The 25,070-nt window shown below is 43.3% G+C and overlaps 1 protein-coding gene across 1 annotated transcript in view; it reads right to left on the reverse strand.

Moving 5' to 3' along the window:
* Positions 1-25,070, reverse strand: part of PDLIM4 (PDZ and LIM domain 4) — a 110,624-nt gene that overhangs the window by 65,180 nt on the left and 20,374 nt on the right. The window contains exon 2 of the mRNA XM_075275052.1: positions 11,040-11,191. Coding sequence (XP_075131153.1) covers positions 11,040-11,191 — 152 coding nt within the window. The remainder of the gene's footprint in view (positions 1-11,039; positions 11,192-25,070) is intronic.

Consider the following 25,070-nt stretch of genomic DNA (forward strand, 5'->3'; position numbering starts at 1 on the left):
AGTAATGGGTGGGGACAGACACAGCAGATTAATGACACAGCATTGTTTTTCGGAATAAAACAATCGAAAAAATTTGCAAGCAATTAATTGCGACTCCCGTCTGGAATGGATGACTCAGGTACGTCGCCAATAATCCCGGCATCCTTTCTGAAAACGACACAGTCACAAGATTATTTCCTAATCCCATCAATCTACAAACATAAACCGTGGTAATTCCTCCCTGATGCTTACAAGTAATATATACACCGAGTAATTATCCGTATTCTTCCGTCAGACGTACAGTCTCGGATTCATTCCTTGCATTCTATGTAATCATGTTAGTGAGGAAATGGCAGGATATTCCCCTCCACGTATAGCGAGCATGTATAGAGCGTGGTAAAGATGATTGCATGTGACAAAGGTCATGAGCGGAGTAAGAATATAATGTACAAATGGCTCCCTTATGGCGCGCGCTTACCTTGCCATGTAACATTTGCGTTATGCATCACATACAGCAATAAAGAGCTAAGGAGACATGAAAGTGGTTAAGAAAGCAGATATCTGTGGAATAAGCGTAAGACGCCACTTAATATGTCTCAAGCAGTTACTTTATTCTGTCCTCTTGGCTTGCTACGCCTCTGGTGGGGGCCGTTCTTCTTATTAATGCCTTGCTGGCGCTCGCTTTTTTTGGTACTTGTTTTGTTATGTCTGTAGCTGATCCATTAGGTGCACGGTTTCTTTGGCTTTAAGCTGTTTATGTCTACAGACACCTGGAGTTTTATTTTTCAGGCTCTCTATGTGAAGCGTGTAACGATTGCAGTTTGTTTTTCCTGCTTACTAAATCTTGCCCGTCCCTTTTACAGACGCACTGGATAGTGTTTCTCAGTTATGTTCTGCAGCTATAGGCCATTTTCTCACGATATGGTTGTCGTGTCTGTAGGTACACACTCCAGTCATATTAATGTGATCACCGCCTACATTTGATGTCAACGTTAAATAACCAATGGCAGAAGGCGCGTGTCATCAGCCATCTGGGTGCACTCATCAATGTGGAAGGCACCATGGATCAACACAAGTATGCATCTATCCTTGCGGACCATGTTCACCCCTACATGCGAATTGTTTTTCCTCAGGATGATGGCATCTACCAGCAGGACAATGCGACGTGTCATAAAGCTCGCAGTGTACGTGCGTGGTTCGAGGCGCACCAGGATGAGTTTACCGTACTCCCTTGGCCAGCAAATTCCCCGGACTTGAACCCAATCAAGAATCTGTGGGATCACCTTGATCGGTGGATGCTCAACCGGGTAACCTAGCACAGCTGGCCACGGCACTGGAGTCAGCATGGCTCAACATCCCAGTGATCATCATCACTACATCCCCTCTCTTCCTGCACATCTCGCAGCGGTCCGCTCTGCCAAAGGTGGGTATTCTGGATTTTGACTGGTGGTCACATTAATGTGACTGGACTGTGTATATGATGACATCTCCAAGTGTGAGAAGGAGCGCTATTGGAGATTGTTCCTCCCAACCGTGGTCAGCCGTATAACCAACATCAGGCTAAGCGAAGATCACACCGCACAGAGAACTAAATGATCCTGAAGTCTTTCTTTTCTTCTTAGCTGCTATGACCCCTAGTATCTTTTCTATCTGCTATGAGCTTGTATATGTAATATATTACTGTATTATCCATGCTGCTGTAACACATTGAAATTCCCCATGGTGGGACTATTATATTATATTATCCCATTCCACAACCATGGGTGTTAAAATGACGTTTGGTCCCCTTTTATGGTGGTAACAGCCTTCACCCCTCTAAGAAGGCATTCCACAAGATTTCTTCCATGAGACTACTAGGTAGTAAAATTGGAAGTTACTCCAGGGAATTCATTTTCATGGTTCCAGAGTCCATTGGTCTTCTGCTTTACCCCCCATTAGCCAATACTTGGCATCATATATGGTGATCTTAGGTTTGAGCACAGCTGCTAGTCCATAATAACCGATTTTAATGAAGATCCCGATGCACAATATCCACAACTCTTATGCCACCTTCAGTTGCAGCTCAGAGATTTGTGGTCCAAACTACCAATATGTCCATGACAAATAGACATAACATGTAACGGTGTGAGTGTTCTTCTTTAACATCTGGAATCCAATCCAAGCTTCTTCTCCGTATTTATTTTTCATAAAGACTGTGGGATTATTATACTAGCCCCAGTCATCGTGCACACAAGTCCCATTCTATTGTGTGGAAACGATCATTACGTGGAACATCTGCAGAATTTCCATGTAAGAGATTTGTAGAAAGACTCGCAAGTTCTTTCTGATTCCTTGCACTTGATGCCTCCACATCTGGAACAAGTTGGAAAGCTTCTGTGGTGTGGAGCATATGTGGAATAAAAAGATATTAAATCATTCACAACCACTTTGTGCTTCCCGTCCTGTGCCAATATGAGGTTGATCAACTCGATGGATAGGTCACACTATACAAATGAAACTTATACTGGATTTATAACACTGGCGGATGTTACAATGCACGTGGTCACATGGTGGGAAAGATTTACACAAAACTAGTGCAAACCAGTGTCCATTTGGAAAATGAAAACAACAACCTATTGGTTTGCAATGGAGCCTGCCTTTTAATATACTTAAAGGGGTTTTCTGGACCCTGAACTGTTGGGGCCCGACTCCAGGACCCTACACAGATCTGTTCTAGCAGCCTCTGGGTGTCTGAAGCTGCTAGCGGCTGGCTGGCACATTCGGCACCACAAGTATAAAAGTAATAGAAGTGTGAAGTTATAATCATGTAATGTATAAAAAACATTGTTATCCTTAAAGGGGTATTCCCATAACTCTTATTCAGCAGCCTGAAGGCTCTGTGCTCTCTTCACTTCCTGGATTTCTCGGCACATTGGTGGGTAGGGTTTCACTTGCTCTGCTATGCATTACCACAGTATGAAGCTGATGTGGAAACTGATGTAGCAGAGCTGGATTTGAGTCAGCTTGCATTACATACAGAGGTAAAGGACTCCCTATCTCAGCCCTTATCAACCAAATTCAATTAAACTGGCTGATAAGTGGAAAAGCTGAAGATAGACAGAACAGTAATCCCGGGGCTCTCACCTCCCCCCTCCCCTATCTGAGGAGCTCAGTTGCTTGTCAGCCCCTCCCTCTCCCCCTGAGAGCAGGTAGCTACCTCACTTGGGAAATGAGCAGATAAGCCCAGTGGCCATAGAAACGCAGTGTCAACAATGAAGTGAATAAATTAAGATAGAAGCCAAACAAAGCAGTTTTGATAAAGCAATGCATTTAGGAAAAGTCTTATATCCACATAAACTAGCAGTATAGATAGGATGCTTTTCATGGGACAACCCCTTTAAAAGCTGAATGCTAGATATAGTTGCTTATCCTTGAAACTGGTATAAGGTTATATGATAAGATGGCGCCTGCATCCAGCATGGGTGCAAGAAAAACAAATGCTTGGCTTGCTGCCAGAAGACAGCTCCCCAAGGTTACCACGCAGGACCGGCAGTAGGTTCTCACAGCAGAAACCAAATTCCGCCATGTGAACTCTCCGCGAGGCTAGACGCTACAGGATGCCGATGCAGTGCTCCAGCAATCAGTTGTGGCATTCCGCTCCTGTTAAGGACCAAATGCATGGGACTAATCAGGAGGGAGTCTCGCACTGCAGAAGTCTCAGCTGCGGAATTCGTAGCAAGAAGGGGCATCTCGCTTCTTATTTCTGCTAGCACAAAAAAAAACGCCAGCGGGAAAAAAAAAGGCAAGCAGCTCCCATTCAAATAAATGGGAGCCTTTTTTGCAGGCGATTTTGAGTTAGATTCAGTGTCAAAATCCGCCTGCAAAAAACTCTGTGTGAACATACACTTATGAGATAAACTTTTCCCTGATAAGAACAAACTTTTTTTTGCCCATGATATGTCTTGTCTTGCATTTTTAGCAGTTTTCCCCTTGCAGCGTTCCTTGAAGAAAAGCTAGCTGCTATGATGTCTTCCATACATAATACATGAAGAAAGCAGATCCTGCACCACTATATAGGACAATATAGAAAAGTTGATTTGAATATTGCACCTAAGATGAGGTTAAAAACTCCGGAGGTTTTCCATATATTCCGTATATACTCGAGTATAAGCCGAATTTTTCTGCACACTTTCTGTGCTGAAAAAGCCCCCTCTCGGCTTATACTCGAGTCAAGCAAACAAAAAAGGGGAAGGGGAAGGGGAAGGGGCAGACAGACAATCAAAACACCCCCTCCCCTTCCCCAGCACCCAGCAACTACTGCACCCAAAAACTCCGACATTTTAATTTTTGAAATTTTCCAGTAGCTGCTGCATTTCCCCCCCTCGGCTTATACTCGAGTCAATAAGTTTTCCCGTTTTTTTGTGGTAAAATTAGGGGCCTCGGCTTATATTCGGGTCGGCTTATACTCGAGTATATATACGGTAGGTATAATAGGGGCAGAAGGTCCGCAGAGGAAAACTCTGCGGCAAAAAAATGTAATGCGCCTACGTGGGGCCTTGGCCTAAAGAAACCTTTATTCTCTCCCCATTTATCTGGGCTTTGTTATTTCTTAAAATATAAGGGAAAACCTCATAAAAAAAAAAATAGGAACAAGCTGTTACCTTGTGGGTTATGATAGTCTCTCCACAGCTGTGGTCACGCTATATATATATATATCTGTATACATAGGAGAGAAACAGCTGCAGTCCGGAGGCTAACTTCTAATGGAAAAGTGGAACTTTAATATGAAAAAGTGCAATACCGCCCCAGCATGATGTCATTTTTTGGTGTTTATATTTTGACTGGCTAAGAAATATAGAAATACAAGATGGTGCATTCACCTGTAACCGGGAGATAGCGAAAAACTGAATTTTGTTCCTTGGCCCGTGGCAGGTGTACAAAGAATCCACGTGGTCCACTCTTTATCATGCATGCACAATACAGGAATTTCAGTGCCAAGAAATTCTTTGGCAAAAGTCAATCCATGTGTACGGAGAAGATGACAACCCCTCTGGTTTCTACATCCGCATGAAATACCGTACGTTAACAAAAACTCTTCAGTAAATTCTAGATCTCCATATAGTTATCTGTCTGTTATAAGAGGTAAAAGCCCTACAACATGGGCCGCAGCGCTACAGACATCGGTGGTTGCCCACTCTGCCGACCTGCCCTGTTTCTTGTTTTTTTTTAACCCTTGCAACTTTTCAGTTTTATGTAGCATAGAACAGTAAAAGATTGGTATTACAAATATATATATACTATAAGAAATGTCTTTATGGAACACATTGGGGAAAATCAGGGACGTTACTACCGGAGTAGCAGTGGTAGCGGCTGCCACAGGGTCCGGGATATTAGGGGGCCTGGCGACAGTCGCTACCGCTGCGTTTTTTTTTTTTTTTTTCTTAATGGGCCATTACCGGCTGGAGTTATTCCAGATGGTAACAGGCCCTATTTACTTACAGATCCTGGCAGGGCCTGGGATCAGTTAGTGACACCATGGGCCCCACAAATACTATTATTATACTCAGGGGGTCATTTCAGAACCCCCAGGTATAATCATCGGAGGCCCAGGAGAGGTAAGGGAACATAGAAAACACTGTTACTTACCTCTCCGGGATCAAGACAGGCTTACTGTGTGCAGGGGCCACTATGGGGCATAATAGTATGTACAGGGGCCGCTATGGGGCATAATACTGTGTATAGGGGTCACTATGGGGCATAATACTGTGTGCAGGGGCCACTAAGGGACATAATACTGTGTGCAGGGGCCACTATGGGGCATAATACTGTGTGCAGGGGCCACTATGGGGCATAATACTGTGTGCAGGGGCCACTATGGGGCATAATACTGTGTGCAGGGGCCACTATGGTGGATAATACTGTGTGCAGGGGCCACTATGGTGGATAATACTGTGTGCAGGGGCCACTATGGGGGATAATACTGTGTGCAGGGGCCACTATGGGGGATAATACTGTGTGCAGGGGCCACTATGGGGCATAGTACTTTGTACAGGGGCCGCTATTGGGCATAATAGTATGTGCAGGGACCACTGTGGGGCATAATAGAGGACGCAGGAATACGGGGCAGGGGGGGGGGTTTCGGCGTTGGTCGGGGAGGAGGGACCCATGTCAAAAGTTCGCCCCACCATTCTTAGTTACTGGGGTAAATCTACAATCCCAGATGCTGCTGTGAACGTTCAACAGGCATTCTAAGGAACAGATAACAGTCCTGGCCTATCTATGTAATATCTAACCATATAAAGTTGAACTAGGTAGAATGTGGGGTAAATTTTTAGAACAAGGATACACCTATGACAAAATAATAACCTGCTTTAACAGTGTAACACTAGCACAGGACACGTGCTGCATGGCAGCGGACAGAAAATGGGAGTAAACAATTCGCTTGTTAAGTTTTTACTGGAAGACCTTGGCTGCTTTAATAGAAATACCATAAAACGTCTAGGAAATCGGCCAGGAAAATCTGATCAAGGATATCCAAAAGGTTCACTATAGAAAGTGACATAGCGGGAAGCTTTCTCATTCTATACATTACAATCGGCCATTTCCTTTCATCAAGGGATAATATAATATAGCGGTATATGGAGTGCACGAGTGTATGATGTGCGGAGCAACGCCATAGACAAGACTCATCTTAAAACTCACCTCTAAGGCGTTATTCACATGACAGTGCTGTCATTCAGAGACCTATGTATGTGAAAAACTGCCATCAAAGGGGCTTATTCACAAGACACATGTGATGCCAGTTTGTGAAGAACAATCCATAAAAAAAAGCGATTTATGGTTGTAAAATACGACTGTATGGGGCCTCGATTCCTGGTTCAATGGCGTAGCAGTCGAGCTTGCCGGCATTAACACATTGCAATGTTAGTAGATATGGTTGGCAGCCATTCCATAGAAACTGTGGGGCGTGAAATCTTGTTTTATGGTGATGTGCACAAATACAATGTGACGGGCGGATGCAATGTGTAAACAGCGTCAGACCAAAATGAATGTTCATTAGTGCAGTATATTGGTTTAGTGAAGGTGGTGTTGGGTACTGGAACCCTATCAATATGGAGGATCCAGGGGTCAGATCTACATACACAGTCCAGTCATATTAATGTGAGCACCGCCTACTTTTGACGTCAATGTTAAATAACCAGTAGCAGAAGGCGTGTCTTAAGCCATCTGGGTGCACTCATCATTGTGGAAGGAACGATGGACAACACAAGTATGCATCTATCCTTGCGGACCATGTTCACCCCTACATGTGAATTGTTTTTCCTCAGGATGATGGCATCTACCAGCAGGACAATGCGACGTGTCATAAAGCTCGCAGTGTATGTGTGTGGTTCAAGGAGCACCAGAATGAGTTTACCGTACTCCCTTGGTCAGCAAATTCCCCGGACTTGAACCCAATCGAGAATCTGTGGGACCACCTCGATCGGTGGATGCTCAATCGCGTAACCTAGCGCAGCTGGCCACGGCACTGGAGTCGGCATGGCTCAACATCCCAGTGATCATCATCACAACATCCCCTCCCTTCCTGCACGTCTCGCAGCGGTCCGCTCTGCCAAAGGCGGTTATTCTGGATTTTGACAGGTGGTCGCATTAATGTGACTGGACTGTGTATATCCCTTGTATATGTCATCATTGCTTACATGTATGGAACTCTTCATAATAAATCATTACAACCACACTACCTATAACACAGCCAACTCCTTCTAATAATTCTTACACCAGCGCCATTCCTTTCTACTGCAGGTTTCTATAATCTGCTAGAACAAGGAGTGTAACCCTCATGGAATCTGCTCATGCTGAGAATATGATGGGTTCATTGAAACAGGGCAGAGAAGAGCATGGGAGCGAATGTTAGTAAAGCTCAAATTGGACAGATGCCCACTTAGCAAATCCAGGTCTGGGAAAACCTCAATAGCTCCACGGCGAATGACAATCCTAATTATTATGTATTTTGTTGCTGTTTTAATACATGCAATGGAAGGTTAGGGTTTAACCTCCAATGATAAAACAATCTTTCATAAATGCATAGAACAGGTGAATATAAGAAACTTTGTAATAAAACTTATTAAAGAAAACTGCTTCCTTCTCCACTTATCAGAGTTAGTTTTTAACACAGAAGTCTATGTAGAGGGGAGGGGAAGGAGGAGGCTGCTGGAAATGATACACAAATAACTGCAGCTGCTATGCTGTGAGTGAGGGAGCACTTCTGTCACTGCTTTCAAGAGAAGACTCTACCACTGCACAGATTAAGGCAAATCAAACAGACTTCTCCTCCCCTCTCCATAGACTTCTGTGTGGGAGCTGAATACAGAAAACAATTCTATAAAGATAAACAGTCTGAATGGACAATGTGGAGAGAAGTAAACATATTTCCAATGAAAGGCAGCCAGTGTCGGAGCTCAGAATTACGCCCCCTGCCTGCTCCTGCCTGACACCGCCCTCCTGACAGTACAGAGACTAAATAACATATCAGGCAACGACTATTAAATGACGTAAAGAGAAGGACTTGTTGGAGGTGGTGAAAGATCCTCCGTAAAGGGAGTGTGTCAGGAGCCAAATCAGAATCAAACTTTGCTCTCCGATCTAGATAGCCAACATTAACTGCAGACAAAATGTGACAAAGTAGAAGATGTCACTTAAGCAATGGGGCAGTTATTGAGAGAAGAAAGTGAAGTCCGGGTAGGAGAAAAAATGTCCCTAAAGCCCAGATTTTCAGGAGAATGGAGCTGCAATGAAGAATAAGAAAGACACATTTGGAAAGTGTAAAAGCCGCTCTACAAGGTTCTGTCTGATACAGAATTTTCTGCTGACAGACTCCCTTACGCGTTTTCCAGAATACAGTCGCCTCTTGGGATATCTTTTTTCTTTCTCTCCCTAGCACTAGATATATTTTCTATTTCAGCAAAATGTCTCACACCTCTCTTTTATAATGCAACGTATACTAACAAAAAAATAGAAATAAGACAAACACGTATCACAGAGATTGCTTTGACATCTGTAGAAGCTTCCATAGATCTTCCATCTCCTGCCCCTAGAATAGCTCAGGCACAAATGATCTAGTTTCCCTTTAAGGACAGACGAGGGTATTTCAGTAACATTCCTGCTGCCGATTCCAACGTGAAGCTGTAAAAGTGTCATGTAAAATCTCCAAAAGTGGAAATGATGAGAAAATGTAATTTTTGAGGCTCTTATAAAAACAGCTTTTGTAAAACTTCGTAAAAAAAAAGAGGGAAGGCATGAACTGTACTTATATCTACCAGCTGTGTTGTATAAAATGCCCCAAGTTGTTATAATAGGTGGCAGTTTAACTCCTTAAAGAGGACCTTTCACCATATCCGGGCACAGGCAGTTCTATATACTGCCAGAAAGCTGACAGTGCGCTGAGTTCAGCGCACTGTCTGCTTTCCCGATCTGTGCCCGGTGTGAAGAGCTTACGGCCCGGTACTGTAGCTCTTCTATGGTCAGAAGGGCGTTTCTGACCATTAGCCAGAGACGTCCTTCTGCCTCGCGGCGCCAATCGCGCTGTGCTGTGGAGCCGGGAGGAACGCCCCCTCCCTCTGCTCACACAGCTTGTCCGTAGACTAGCATTATCAGGAGAGGGAGGGGGCGTTCCTCCCCGCTCCACAGCACAGCGCAATTGGCGCCGCGAGGCAGAAGGACGTCTCTGGCTAATGGTCAGAAACGCCCTTCTGACTGTAAAGCGCTACGGTACCGGGACCGATAGCGCTTTACACCGGGCACAGATCAGGAAAGCCGACAGTGCGCTGCACTGTCAGCTTTCTGGCAGTATATAACACTGCCTGTGCCCAGATATGGTGAAAGGTCCTCTTTAAGGATGTGGCTCTAGGACGCGGCGATTATTTTTCTTTTTAATTGTTGCATTCTGACAGTATTTTTTTTTGCATTCTTCTATCAACATAGCTATATAAGGCTTGTTTTTTGTGGGATGAGTTGTAATCTTTAATGCCACCATTTTGTGGTAAGTTTTTAACTCAGGGGTGCTCACACTTTTTCAGCATGCAAGCTACTTATAAAATGACCACCCACTACGGGTGCTGTCTGCTGTGTGGGCGGGGCCTGGGCCACAGCATTGTCAGCCCTGCCTAATTTCCATGTCAGACTGGAGAGCGGGGAGCGCTGCTGCTTCTTTCCCGTGTGTCTCAGCGGCGGAGCGGAGGGAAGATGTCTGTGCTCTCGGCCCGGTTCTGGAATGAACACTTCTGCCTGTCACAGAACGTCACCTGGGCGGACCTGGAGAGCGGGGAGCAGTCTAATAGTGAGGATGTCTGATAGGCTGACATCTATTTTTTTTATGTCACGCGATCTACCCATACTTCCTTTGCGATCGACCAGTAGATTGCAATCGACCCCTGTTTTAACTTTTCTAATGTGTCATTATGGACTAATGTGTGTGTGTTTTTGCATAAAAAAGCGCTTACCTAAGGAAACCACATGGACCCCATTGACTATAATGGGGTCCGTGCGGTTTCCAAACGAAACATGTGGAGAGAAAAGCACTGCTTGCAGGACTTTTCTCTCCGCATGTTTCGTGCGGAAACCACACGGACCCCATTATAGTCTATGAGGTCTGCAGGTTTTTTTAGGTAATCGTTTTTATTATGCATATAGGTTTCCGTTCGGGGGGGGGGGGGTCCCCAAGTGAATGGAAACCCGTAAGCAGGGCCTATGAAAAAAAATTGCATATGCCAGAGGCAATGAATGGCTATTAGCTCTAGTTACAGAAAGTCGTGAGCTGTAGTTCCGTCCCTGCTGACCAGAGGCAGATGGTACACTTGGTATGGGACCTTCTTATTGACCCTATTCCCTTTGTACAAGATCATAACTTTTAGTGGACAAAATTCACGGGGAAGAATTATCCTAAGTGGCCTGGGAGATAAAATGTGGCACCGTAATGGGTGGTCTGCTTGCCGCGACGCTCATTCGTTTTGCTGGTCTTGTTAGCATGAGAAAATTGGAAACAGTCAACTCTTGAGTGATATCCAATATAAAGATGTACAGACCTGTTTAGGGAAAGTGTCAGATGGCTGGAGCAAGCCTTAATCTTGTTTTGCGCCTGTAGATGAGTCATATTTTCTGTTTTCTCCCCATTGATTTCCAGAATAACATCCCCTGGGCATAGGTTAGCCAGAGCAGCCTTGCTTCCGGGATTAATCTGCACAGGAAGAGGAACAATAGGTGTATGGTGTTATAATCCTATAGAAATATATAGATAATGGAAACACATGTACAATTGCTGTAGAAAAATAATAGATGGGCTTGTAAAATGTGATCTCTTCATGTGCGAGACTCGTACAGATGTGGCCCTCGTGTGCATTACATTGGGAGAATGGATTTGCATTGTAACATTCTGGATTACTGATTTCCTGCCGAACTCTGGGAAAGTTGGAAGCGCAATAGATTTCATGTAACGTTACCTTACATATGCTCTGTGTCACAACTTTATGCACTGAAAATTCGACCGAAAAAACACAAACTGAACAGAAATATCCTCAAGTGTACATTTAGCTTATAGACGCCAACCGATTGCAAAAATACTATTACCTATGCAACTCTTGATAAATCACAAGCAATAAAGAGGTTTATGTTTAAAAATAAAGGGGTTGTCCAGTTTCAGACCAATATTAAGAGACAAGTATTATTTGTATAATTAGAAGTTGTACAATGTTCCAAATGAGTTCTCTTGCAGCACTGGGGGCGGTCCTCAGCACTCAAACAGCACTGGGGGTGTCCCCAAACTCTCCAGTGACTCCTCCATCTTCTTCAGGAACGGCTTCTGTGTGTCTTCTTCCGTCCTGGGTTTCAATATTCTAGACCTCGGGCAGAGCATGCCCACAGTCACAAGAAAATGGCCACTTACACCAGCTTACTGTGCAAGCGGCCATTTTTCTTGTGGCCGCAGACATGCGCAGTCAGAAGAAGACGCACAGAGAGGCCGTTCCTGAAGAAGTTGTAGGCGGTGCTGGAGAGTTCTCTCGCAGCATTGGGTACACCCCCAGTGCTGTTTGAGTGCTGAGGACCACCCCCAGTGCGGCGAGAGAACTCATTTGCATACAGACGAAACTGGGATTTCTACCGAACGGCGGCGTGAAGAAGACATCTAAAGGTAGGAGAAGAATGGCCTTTGTTAAGGATATTCCTAGGTGTGATTGAGAAAAAATGTGATTTTAATGATGGATTCTAGAGATGAGTGAGTGGTATTTGATCGAGTAGGTATTCGATCGAATACTACGGTATTCGAAATACTCGTACTCGATCGAGTACCACTCGCTATTCGAATGTAAAAGTTTGATGCAGAACCAGCATTGATTGGCCGAATGCTATACAGTCGGCCAATCAACGCTGGTTCTTCTCCTACCTTTAGAAGTCTTCTCCATGCAGCTTCCCCGCGGCGTCTTCCGGCTCTTCATTCACTTTGCCAGGCATCGGGCCTGGGCAGAGCCGACTGCGCATGCCCGCTTGTAGTGCGGGCATGCGCAGTCGGCTCTGCCCAGGCCCGATGCCTGGCAGAGTGAATTCAGAGCCGGAAGATGCCGCGGGGACGCTGCAAGGAGAAGACTTCTCGGAGGATCCAGCCCGACCCTCACTCGTGGACTTGGTAAGTGTAATTTGATCGAACGTTGCCTACTCCTGAAACGAGCATTTCCCCCCATAGACTATAATAGGGTTCGATATTCGATTCGAGTAGTCGAATATTGAGGGGCTACTCGAAACGAATATCGAACCTCAAACATTTTACTGTTCGCTCATCTCTAATAGAATCCCTTTAAATTCTCAAAAACTTCTTCCCATTAGCACAGAAGTGATCTGTTGCCCCGTTATCGCCATGCTGACAGGTTCCCTTTACATTTCTATACTTTGTTTGTATAACTTAAAGTAATTTACTGGATCTTCCCATTCGGTCAAGATACAGGTTAGTAAATGAGTTATTTTCTACTATGCGAGCCTCAAACTAAAGAGAGTTGAAAAGCTAGGGGATTTCTATAGGGAATTCCCTCAACCCAAATAACGTCATATCTTTGTGATATGTGATGTTATGTTGCGGCGGCTCCATAAAGGGGGAGCACTACATGGGGGATGAGCCCAGATTGTTAATGATGGTGTTTATTTTCTTACTCTTATCCCACTTGTTGAGTAATGAATCTTTGATGTCCCGGCCACAGTGTTTATCCTTGTGTGATAGGGCGAGGTGGATCATTTCCTCCTGGAGTGTTTGGCAGAAGGATCTGTTGATGGATGTTAATGCGAGTTTAACATATCTCAAGATAACGCATTCTTCTTCACTAGAACATCACTGGTCGCTTTAATAATAACAATCCCATGTCATTTATTGAAGGGAATTTATCATAAGGGGAATTTCTTAAGTGACTTTCGATGGAGTCCGCGTTTACAAAACTTCTGTCAAATTTATCACGAGTTTCCTGGTGACAGACTCCCTTACAATGTACGTTCTGTATTCGAGAAGGTACTGCTTTTTGCGAAAAACCATGACACATGACACGAAACCTATACACGTAAAAAAAGCGGTTACTTAAGGAAACCAGCAGAGCCTATACACTATAATGGGGTCTGTGTGGTTTTTTTGCATGGTTTCTACACGAAACATGCAGAGAGAAAAGTGCTGCTTATGGTCTATACGGTCAGCGGATTTTCCATGTAACTGCTTTTTTGTAAGTATAGGTTTCCGTTCGGGGAGGGTCCCCAAGCATACTCCCCAAACGAAAACCTGAATGCAGATGTGAACCGAGCCTAAGACCAGTTCCCTAGCATTGAATCAAACAGAACTGTACAGACTTAGGGCTCGTTCACACGGGGCAAGAGGTGGTGGACTTTGGCACTGAATCCTCCTCAAAAACCGCCCCCTCACAATAGAGGTCTATGCAGACCGCTAGTGTTCTTTTTTCCACTAGCGGTTTGCTGAACACAGATAGCCCATAGCCCATAACATGGACATAGAATTTACTCCAACCAAATCCGACCCATTGCCCCAATGTTGTAAGACTGCATTGCTACACACAGAGTCATGGTGATACCCTATTACAACTTAAGGTTTTTTTCCAAAAGGTGCAGGCCATCAATAACAGATTGGTGCAGGTTCAACACTCAGGACCCTCGCAGATCAGGTGTTTGAAGAGACTGCAGCCACTGAATGTCTAACATAGTGCTGTACATAGTGTAGGGGAGTACTTGGTATGGCAGATCAGCCTCACTCACATGGTGAAAGAACATGGTGCAACCACTTTGAGCAGCTGATCTGTGGGGGTCCTAAGTGTTGATCTCCCACCAATAAGAAATAGATGGCCTATTATAAGGATAGATCCTCAATATTCAACTCCTGGAAATTCCCTATAATCAATAAACCATACATTCAGTATACCCTTATGGGCAGATGAGGAGGATCTGAATGATATCACCATATTATGTAGCCATTCACATGCAGCATGGTCACTTGCAATTCTTCCTTAATAGAAAAAGTGTAGACTGTCATCTGAAGGGAAATCTGCTCTTCCCAACCATCATCAATTAAAGATGTCATACTGATCACACAAAGCTCGGCTTGCTCGGTGTTAACCCTAACCTCTCTCCTCCGAGCCAACCCAGATTTCCATATGGGAAGTGATGATCTAAGATGATAAAAGGGCTTGGCCCTATCTTGGGAAAGAATAACATCTGAACAGGAAAGATAAGATGTAAGGTCACAGAAGACGCTGAGCTGCCCAGGAATCTTAATAATGCAATCTTGTATAATGTCACTATTCATCACAATCAGGCTCCATGTATTATTTATTATTATACGTGTCTCTGTATGCCGCTCGCCTCCCACGGGACCAATATCAGGAGAAAGGCTACCAAAGTGTGGGAAGGTTATAAAGTACCCAGCTCTACAACACAGTCGCCAAAACTGCTTAAGGGTATGTTCACACGGCAACATTTGGAGAGGAATTCGAAGCAGTCTCTTCCACCCCAAAATCTGCCTCTGATTATTTTCCAAGGTTTACAGTCGTGGTTTACTGTGTGGGGTGACTGGAGAGGATTGTATATACTGTGCCAGGCCACTGTGGAACATTATATACTTTGTGAGGAGACAAGAGAGGATTGTATATACTGTGCCACTGCCAGACCACTAGGGAGCATTATATACTGTGTGGGGTGACTGGAGAGGATTGTATATACTGTGCCACTGCCAGACCACTAGGGAGCATTATATACTGTGTGGGGTGACTGGAGAGGATTATATATACTACTAGCTGGTACCCGCGACTTCGTCTGCGGTGATTGTAGAAGTGGGTATATACAGGCGGGGGTAAGGTTTTCGTACTGTGTATAAGGTATGGGATATGAAATGTAAGTTTGTATCTTGTTTTTGCTGTAATTCAGAGAATACGTGAGACTTTTGTGTTGAAGTTACTTTGTATTTGAGCTGCTATACGGTGTTGTGAGAAACTTTACATAGTGACTTTGGGACTGAGGTATTTGAAGTTAACCCTTTCCCGCCGATGGCATTTTTTGATTTTCGTTTTTGACTCCCCTCCTTCTAAACCCCATAACTTTTTTATTTCTCCACTCCCAGAGCCATATGAGGTCTTAATTTTTCCTGGGACAAATTTTTCTTCATGATGCCACCATTATTTATTCTATATAATGTACTGGGAAGCAGGGAAAAAATTCAGAATGGGGTGGATTTGAAGAAAAAATGCATTTCTGCGACTTTCTTACGGGCTTTGGTTTTACGGCGTTCACTGTGCAACAAAAATGACATGTCCCCTGTATTCTGTGTTTCGTTACGATTCTGGGGATACCAAATTTATATGGTTTTATTTACATTTTGACCCCTTAAAAAAAATCCAAAACTGTGTTAAAAAATTATTTTTTGAAAAGTCGCCATATTCCGACAGCCGTAACTTTTTTATACTTGCGTGTACGGGGATGTATAGGGCGTCTTTTTTTGCGGGACCGGGTGTACTTTGTAGTTCTACCATTTTTGGGAAATGTTATTGCTTTGATCACTTTTTATTCAAATTTTTAGCAGAATCAAAACAGTGAAAAAATGGCAGTTTGGCACTTTTGACCATTTTTCCCGCTACGGCGTTTACCGAACAGGAAAAATATTTGTATAACTTTGTAGAGCGGGCGATTTAGGACGCGCGGATACCTAACATGTATGTATTTCACAGTTTTTAACTACTTTTATATGTGTTCTAGGGAAAAGGGGGTGATTTGAATTTTTAATCCTTTTTATTTATTGTTTTTATATTTTTTTTACTTTTTTTAAACTTTTCTTTTTGCATTTATTAGACCGCCTAGGGGTATTGACATGGGTGGGCGGTGTCGCGGATTGTCAGAGCGGTGGGGGCATACATGGCTGCTCCGGAGCGTTAAAGAGAGCCTCCTGGAGAATCGATAAGGTGAGGGGCAAAGTGGTAAAGTATATGTATATGTGATTGTGTGGGGTTAGGGGCGAGGCTGTAGAGGGCAATAGGAATTTTGTGGCTTGCTATGGTCCAAAGTGTGTGAGATTGTAGAGATGGTGGTGTGAGTTTGGATTTTGTGGGGGTCCTGGCACAAACGTATGTGCGCTATTGTGACGAAAAGTAGCCTATTGTTTAATCGAGTGTAATAACTATGTTTGTGGAAAATTTCAGCCAAATCGGTGGAGCGGTTTTTGCGTGATTGACCGCCAAACATCCGAACATCCAAAGGGTCCTGGGAAAAACGTATGTGAGCTATTGTGACGAAAAGTAGCCTATTACGCCATCGAGTGTAGGGACTATGTTTGTGGAAAATTTCAGCCAAATCGGGGTCCAAAGTGTGTGAGATTGCAGAGATAGTGGTGTGAGTTTGGGTTTTGTGGGGGTCCTGGGAAAAACGTATGTGCGCTATTGTGACAAAAAGTAGCCTATTGTTTAATCGGGTGTATTAACTATGTTTGTGGAAAATTTCAGCCAAATCGGTGGAGAGGTTTTTGCGTGATTGAGGAACAAACATCCGAACATGCAAACATCCAAACACACAAACCCACAAACTCACAAACTTTCACATTTATAATATTAATAGGATGCCAGATCACTAGGGAGCATTATATACTGTGTGGGATGACTGGAGAGGATTGTATATACTGTGCCAGACCACTAGGGAGCATTATATACTGTGTGGGGTGACTGGAGAGGATTGTATATACTGTGCCAGGCCACTAGGGAGCATTATATACTGTGTGGGGTGACTGGAGAGGATTGTATATACTGTGCCAGGCCACTGGGGAGCATTATATACTGTGTGGGGAGACAGAAGACGATTGTATATACTATGCCAGACCACTAGGGAGCATTATATACTGTGTGGGGAGACAGAAGAGGATTGTATATACTGTGCCAGGCCACTGGGGAGCATTATATACTGTGTGTGGACGCAGGAGAGGATTGAATATACTGTGTTGGACAACTGGGAAGCATTATATACTGTGTGGAGTAACTGGAGAGGATTGAATATACTGTGCCAGGCCACTGTGGAGCATTATATACTGTATGTGGAGACTGGATAGGATTGTATATACTGTTCTGGGCCACTGGGAGGCATTATATATATACTGTTTTGGGGCTACTGGGGAGAATTATACTGTGTGGGGAAACAGGAGAGGATTGTACATACTGTGTTGGACCACTGGGGAGCATTATATACTGTGTGGGGAGACAGGAGAGGATTGTACATACTGTGCCGGACCACTGGGGAGCATTATATACTGTGTGGGGACACAGGAGAGGATTGTACATACTGTGTTGGACCACTGGGGAGCATTATATACTGTGTGTGCAGACTGGAGAGGATTGTATATAGTGTGCCGGGCCACTGGGAAGCATTATATATACTGTTTTGGGGCTACTGGGGAGCATTATACTTTGTGGGGGACGCTAAGGGAGCATAGTGATGGTAAACATATTGTCAGTGGTGGGTGATGACAAACAATGAATTTTGATATGTGCTGGGAAGTATAGGGTGTTGTAGCTTTGAGGGTGCACTCACATAGTGCAGTTAAAAGTTGCACCCTCAAAGCTACACCATCCCATACTTCCTACCCAGCATATACAATTTATTATTTCCCATCACTGGCAGCTCAGGTTTCCAATTTACAAGTAAAACAAAGGTATCTGTAAATTAAAACACTGAACTAAATCCCACATAAAAACTGGCAAGCGGTAAAAATTACTTAGAAGGGGTGCCCCAAGGAATTTGCACTTCTTGATAAAGACTGGACTACTCTGCCTGACCGTCAGATCGATAATATAACATATTGATCGGCGCTCATTTCGATTGACCTTTACACAGGCCGATACAAAGTACAAGGGTCAGGAACAGCGTTCATTCCTCCGCCATACAGTTTTCTTATCGGCAGCACATGGATTAGGAACCATAACTACTGTGATCTTTACTTGGACACACAATCCTTAATGCAGCATAAAGGTAAGGACACATGTTAAAGCCAGATTTACTAATTGTTAGGCCAGTTGCAGATGACCGTGCTGCAACACAGGGATGTCCTCTTGTGCCGCCTGTGCATGGGCCACGCTTCCGAGGCTTCTTTCAATAAATGGGATCCATGGAAGCATGGATAACATCAGTAGGACAGGTATATTCCAGACTGTGAAAATCACGGTCATGTTACAGTCCCATAGAAAAGAATAGGTCAGTGCACTATGAAACACACGGATAGCACACTGACCCCACCATGGTTGTCTGCAAGAGGCCTTAGAAAGTGCAAACTAAGGCAGTCTGAACATACATCAGATTTATCACAGTGACTGATGCTGGATGATAAATCTGGTATATATGTCTAGTCTGTATTTATACCACAATATTTCAACACTTTTTAACAGCATTGCGGCACATTTAAGTCACAACCCCACTTTTTCTAAAAATCCCATATGTCTAGCATGTGAAAAAATTCTAGTCCAAACTACATGCGCCCTGTTTACGTAAGTGTCTAGTGCAACCACAATAGTAAATCTGGGCTACTGTAGATCAGGCCCAAAGGCTGAAATGTTGTTTAGTAGGTAAATTATCCACAGTATATTTTGTGGGAAGTGCCACAGCCTTCTAAAATGATATCTCTAGGGTTGATCGATTGGGATCGGAAAAGATCGGATCCCGATCGGCGATCGAGCAAATTTCACCATCACGATTGGCTGGAAAATGATCGGAAATCAGATTTTGAAACCTCAAGATCGGCTCAACCCTAAAAGTGACTTTTCCCACAGAGAAGCATTGACTAGGGGAAAATCGGATCCCGATCGGCAATCGATAAAATTTCACGATCACGATTGGGATCGGCTGTAAAATGATCGGAAATCAGATTTTGAAATGGATCCTAAAATCTCAAGATTGGCTCAATCCTTACACCTATACTATACACCCATAGTCAGCTATATACTGTATGTGTAGCTAGGAAGTGGTAATTATGGGTTATAACTTCTGTTCTGTATTCTGAGAACGTAATGTACCCGCCATCTAACAACACACCTGGGTAGAGCCCCATTGTTTGTCAAACACAACCTGTACCTTTCCAGGTGAAGGAAACTCGATAGACACTTCACCAGGAAACACAATGGACACCTAACCTGTCTAAACTAGACCTCGTCCTGAACCTTTAGACTCCACAAAAAAACGGTATAACAATTATAAAGCCACAGGGTCGTAAATCTGAGAAGAGGAGGTGCAGACTCCTGCCCAGAATTCCTTACGCTCATCCTAATCCTGCTGATAGATCTAAACATTTGGCCGTCAGCTTTCGACTCTATTCCACATTCTTGTCCGCATAAAATACTCACTCCTTGCTACCTTTTAAGGGTAAAACTTTAGATGCGATATTATCTATATTTAGTCACATAAATCAATCATCCCTATGTCTCTTCTTGTTAATCTTTGACTAGGGTAACCATCTGCGGCCTTACTTTCTATACTGACTAAAGACAGGACTCCTAGCCACATGTGGGCACCAAGACAAAAGGGCACTAGTGTATGTCAGCATGTCAACCTGGGAAATGTCAAAGATAACATCCACCTTCTATTAACTGCACGACTACTACGCCAATTTATAAAATGTATTCTTTGTAATCTTGCAATTCTACTAAAATGTGGGTCTATGACTATCTACGTGGGGCCTTAGCCTAAAGGAGTTTTCTGGTCTCCCAATAATGATGGGCTATCCTTAGTGTAGGCCATGAATATCAGATTGGTGGTTATGTGACTGGAGGGGCTCCAGAGCTTATGTAAATGCTGCAGCCCCTTCACACAATCAAGGCTAGGTTTTCCGTTCGTAGACTCTGGAAGAGTGTCCAACCACAAAATTGCCAGACTATAGACCAGAAGAACAGACACTGTGATGTGAACCTAGTGCCATCGTCTCGATCTGATATTCATGACCGGAACTACACTGTCTAACAATAAGTATTTGGACCCCTGCGGTAGAATAGAAAGACAACATTTCTTCCTATCCAATAGTTGGTAGAGCCCAGCAGATGCTTCCTTACGGATGGGGCTGAGTGACACAATACTCCCGCATGCCTGGTGACACTCCTGGTGTATGTGAGCCATCGGTTGGGGGCGGTTTCTCTGGCCAGCACCCGTCGGTCTCTATCTCCCAGTTTCGGGGGTCTGCCAACTCAGGGCACATTCCAATAATCACCGTTCACTTTCCACTTTGTAATCACATAGGCCACTGTCAATTTTGGATAATTCAGTTTGCTTGTTTTGTCCCTTAAGGATTGACCATTTCTGTGGTACCCCACAATTACCCCTTTCTGGAAATCGGACAACTCTGCACTTCGTGGCACCTTGCAGGCGACTAATGCCAACGCTGTTTCCTATTTAACGGCGGAAGGTGTGACATACATCACGAGCGCAGATACTGTATCTTCATTTGCATGGGTGTCCAAATACTTATTGGTAGACAGTGTAGTATAGGCCACTGAAAAGTCTTTTTAAATTGGTTGTATACAGCAAAATACCTTATAAACACCCGTATTCAGTGAGACATGGATGACATTTATTGGTGCACTCTCCTTTTCTTATTTTAGGGTAGACAAAGTATGTTCTCATGGGTTATGGGAATGTTCCTCCTGGCACTATTTGTTCCTCCTGGCAGTGCCAGTTGCAAATCTGACATCTCAAACTGGTTTTCTAGAAATATGCTCTAGGTATGCCAAATATCCGAGGAAGAAGCTGTTATTCATTAGAAGTTCATGCTGAAATTATATCAATATATCATACAAAACATGGCTACGCCTCCTCCAATAGTCCGACTCACTTTTGTGACACCTCTTTACTCTTTATTCCACAATATAGGGATAAGGTTAAAGGGAACACTATGCTAAAAAAGCGCACTGCCACAGAAAATGTTTAGTAAAAAATATATAAAGCTTTATTTAAATACATTTTAAAACACATATAAGACAAAAATAATGAATGGGGTGATACAACCAAACAGAACAATGAAGGCCCAAGATGGAATACTAATGGTTGATGATGAATAAATGACACTTACATTACATATATATAAGGATATGTAAAACATCCATAGTTTCTAAAGTGCATATATAACATACATAGTTTTTTAAAGTGCAAATATTCTGTGAAATAACATGATACCAAGTAATGAATTACCTATGGGTGGACCTTCATGTAGTGAACGTGCCCCGACGCGCGTTTTGCCACTACCGTGGCTTCGTCAGGGGGAAAAAAGATGATGAAGCCACGGTAGTGGCGAAACGCGTGTCGGGGCGCGTTCAATACATGAAGGTCCACCCATAGGTAATTCATTACTTGGTATCATGTTATTTCACAGAATATTTGCACTTTAAAAAACTATGTATGTTATATATGCACTTTAGAAACTATGGATGTTTTACATATATATATATATATATAATGTTTTATATATATATATGTAATGTAAGTGTCATTTATTCATCATCAACCATTAGTATTCCATCTTGGGCCTTCATTGTTCTGTTTGGTTGTATCACCCCATTCATTATTTTTGTCTTATATATGTTTTAAAATGCATTTAAATAAAGCTTTATATATTTTTTAGTAAACATTTTCTGTGGCAGTGCGCTTTTTTAGCATAGTGTTCTATTTACATTGCTTTGCCAATTTTTGCCCTATATTTAGTCGTGTATACATAAGGTTAAAGGGGTTGAATGAATGGGCAGGGTCCGCGAAAAATGAGGGTGAATAAGGCCTAAATAAGTTTTCTTTTGTCCATGTAACAGCCATAAAGTAAATCCCTGCTATTCACAGCACCTGAAACAAGATGGCCGCCTCCTAACCTCATACATAAGATTAAAGTAAAAAATACAGATTATAAAGAAATGTATCAACAACTCTGTTAGCGAAGAAACATATAACTAAACCTCCGAATTTATACCAATGGCATTTCTGCACACTTTAACTACAAATTGCGAGACTAACTCAGTTATAGAGGTTTGACCTAAAATCACGTATGGCACTTCCTCCATAAACCCCTTTAAGCCTCGCCTGCTGGAGACATTTATAAGACCTCCTTTGTCAAGGTACGACAGCGGGAATATATTAGTCTTTAATGTGCTGGCTCTACGTAGGCCTGCAGTGACTCTATGCTGCCTGACTGTGACAGGAGCCATAAAACATGGCCATTATGTCACTACTTTATTACCTGCGATCCTAACCCTAAAATGACATGTTTAGTGCGGTATTTGATGCTCCGGAAATCTGTGGGTTTTGTTTCTTTATGCCACATTCCAGTTCTGTGTTTAGGATTCAGGGACTGCAATACTGATGGCCTATCCCTGGACCAGTCACCAACATCAAACCAGTGGGGAAGGGGGGAGGGTATGCTTTTTGGCAACCCCCACCAACCAGTCGATTGAAGAGGCTGCCGCACTCCAGAACAGGCACAAGTCCATACATTCATGGCTATACACCAAATTTCTGGTATAAGTTGCAGTAAGCACACACGTATTAAGACCCCCCCACACACACACGACTGAGTGTGCATCCGATGTGGGACCAAGTTTGCAGCAGAACGCACCCTGATGACACTAGGAATGAAATCCAAGTGTATTCTGTTATGGATTCATGTTTATGGGGCTTTCTAGTGGCACGGAGCAGGGTGGGACCAAATGTGAATGCACTAGGGGATCACTCCGATTGTCACCCATGAGCACTCCGCTGCACATTCGGACCCACATTGGATGTATACTCGGTTGTGTACAAAACATTGTGCCTTGTCTGACAAGGTACAAAGGGACATAGATACATGGTCTTAATGTAACATTGTTAGCTATCTAACTTTCCTTATATTATAAAACAGGCTGTAACATTCTTCTTAGCAACCCTCTAACTGTATTATTACTAGGGAAAGTTCATTTAAACATCATGCATGACTTTTTCAACAATCCTATTGCTATGATGCAAGGTTCTGCCAAACCAGTAAATCTATTTCAAAAGGAACACAATCCCAGCTGTGGACAGCGCTGTTTTGATCTGGTTGGAACTCTTCAGCACAGCGTAGGAAAAACTGGTTTGGCAGAGATGACACTTCTCGGGATAATATCACTCCTTAAGGAAAGAGCACCTTTATAGCCGTATGGAGTCTTACAAAGCCATTTTCGCTCCAGTGGGGGATGATGGGAAAAATATGCAAATCTGTTTTCCTATTTACATCTTGGAAAACAGATTTTCATATTTTTCTCATAATCCCCCAGTGGAGCGAAAATGGCTTTGTAAGACTCCATACATCTGTAAAGGCGCTCTCTCCTTAAGGAGTGATATTATGCCCAGAACTTAGGGAAAGTTCATACACAGTAATAAGCAGAGCTGAAGCATTTACTAAAAGGGGGGTGATCAATCCAAATACCTGTATCTCTGGTTTTATACCACCTAGAAAAATGGTTCTAGCTCTACTAGAAAAGGGGAGTTACACTTTAAATACTCGCCTTAGCTGTAGATTGGACAAGTTGACAGAACTCTCATTGACTCTGCATTTCAAAGCACTGACTACCTAGCCACAGCTTGACTGGAGGGGATGGCAACCTTAAATCGAAGGGAACCAGGGATGCAAGTAGGAGAGGCGGGAGCACAGATACATAGGTTACATTAGGGATCGAGCTCTTCTGTTTGAGTGAAGAAAAACAATGAAAACACATATGTAACCAGAGCCTTAGAGATTTGTACAACTGAGAGCTGTTCTATATGCCGTCATCTGGTGGCAGTAGCCAGAGTAAATGATCAGTACTGTCTCATTATTCACATGGGGGTATGACTGCCTTTTCCTCGGGGGACATTAAGCCTCAAATCAACAACAGGATATGGAGTAGTGACCTGACCTTATAGAACCCGAACCCCCCCATCCATCATCACTTTGTTTCCAAATAGAAAAACTTTTCAAGAAATTATAACAAATAGTAATCCTGGTTTATTTATGGACGGCGTGAGTAATTCTCCATGAAATGTCCCTGTCTGTAGGATGAGGCCATTCTTGCAGCTGACCGAGTGTTTGTCCAGGGTTGCTGTAACAATGGTAGGAACAATAGTCCTGAGATCCCAGATCCTGCCTTGTCTTCTTGTCATACAGGAGCCATAATTCTTCACTCCAGTTGTAATGGCCCTACACCTGCTCCGAAATAACGCCGGATAACACAAAACAGATTCTCTGACATCCAACATTTCTGGCACTTTTAGGCTTGGCCGGAACATCGCTTACTACAGCTGGGACGTTTTCCATCATTTTTACAATGAATTAGCTGAAGCGGAGAGTAATGAGGAACATGCTTTCATTGACAGTAATGGCTCGGAGCCAAAGATGAGTCCGGTCACCTAAAATTTCTCAATTAAAGGCACCTTCAGAACATTTTTATGTTACATACATATTGTACATTTTTGGTGTTTTTTTGTAATTTTACATCTCATCTCTATTAGAGATACTGTATATACTCGAGTATAAGCCGACCCGAATATAAGCCGAGGCCCCTAATTTTACCACAAAAAAACTGGGAAACTCA

This window comes from Leptodactylus fuscus, chromosome 5 (genome assembly GCF_031893055.1).
Source record: "Leptodactylus fuscus isolate aLepFus1 chromosome 5, aLepFus1.hap2, whole genome shotgun sequence".
In the NCBI taxonomy this organism is placed as follows: Eukaryota; Metazoa; Chordata; class Amphibia; order Anura; family Leptodactylidae; genus Leptodactylus; species Leptodactylus fuscus.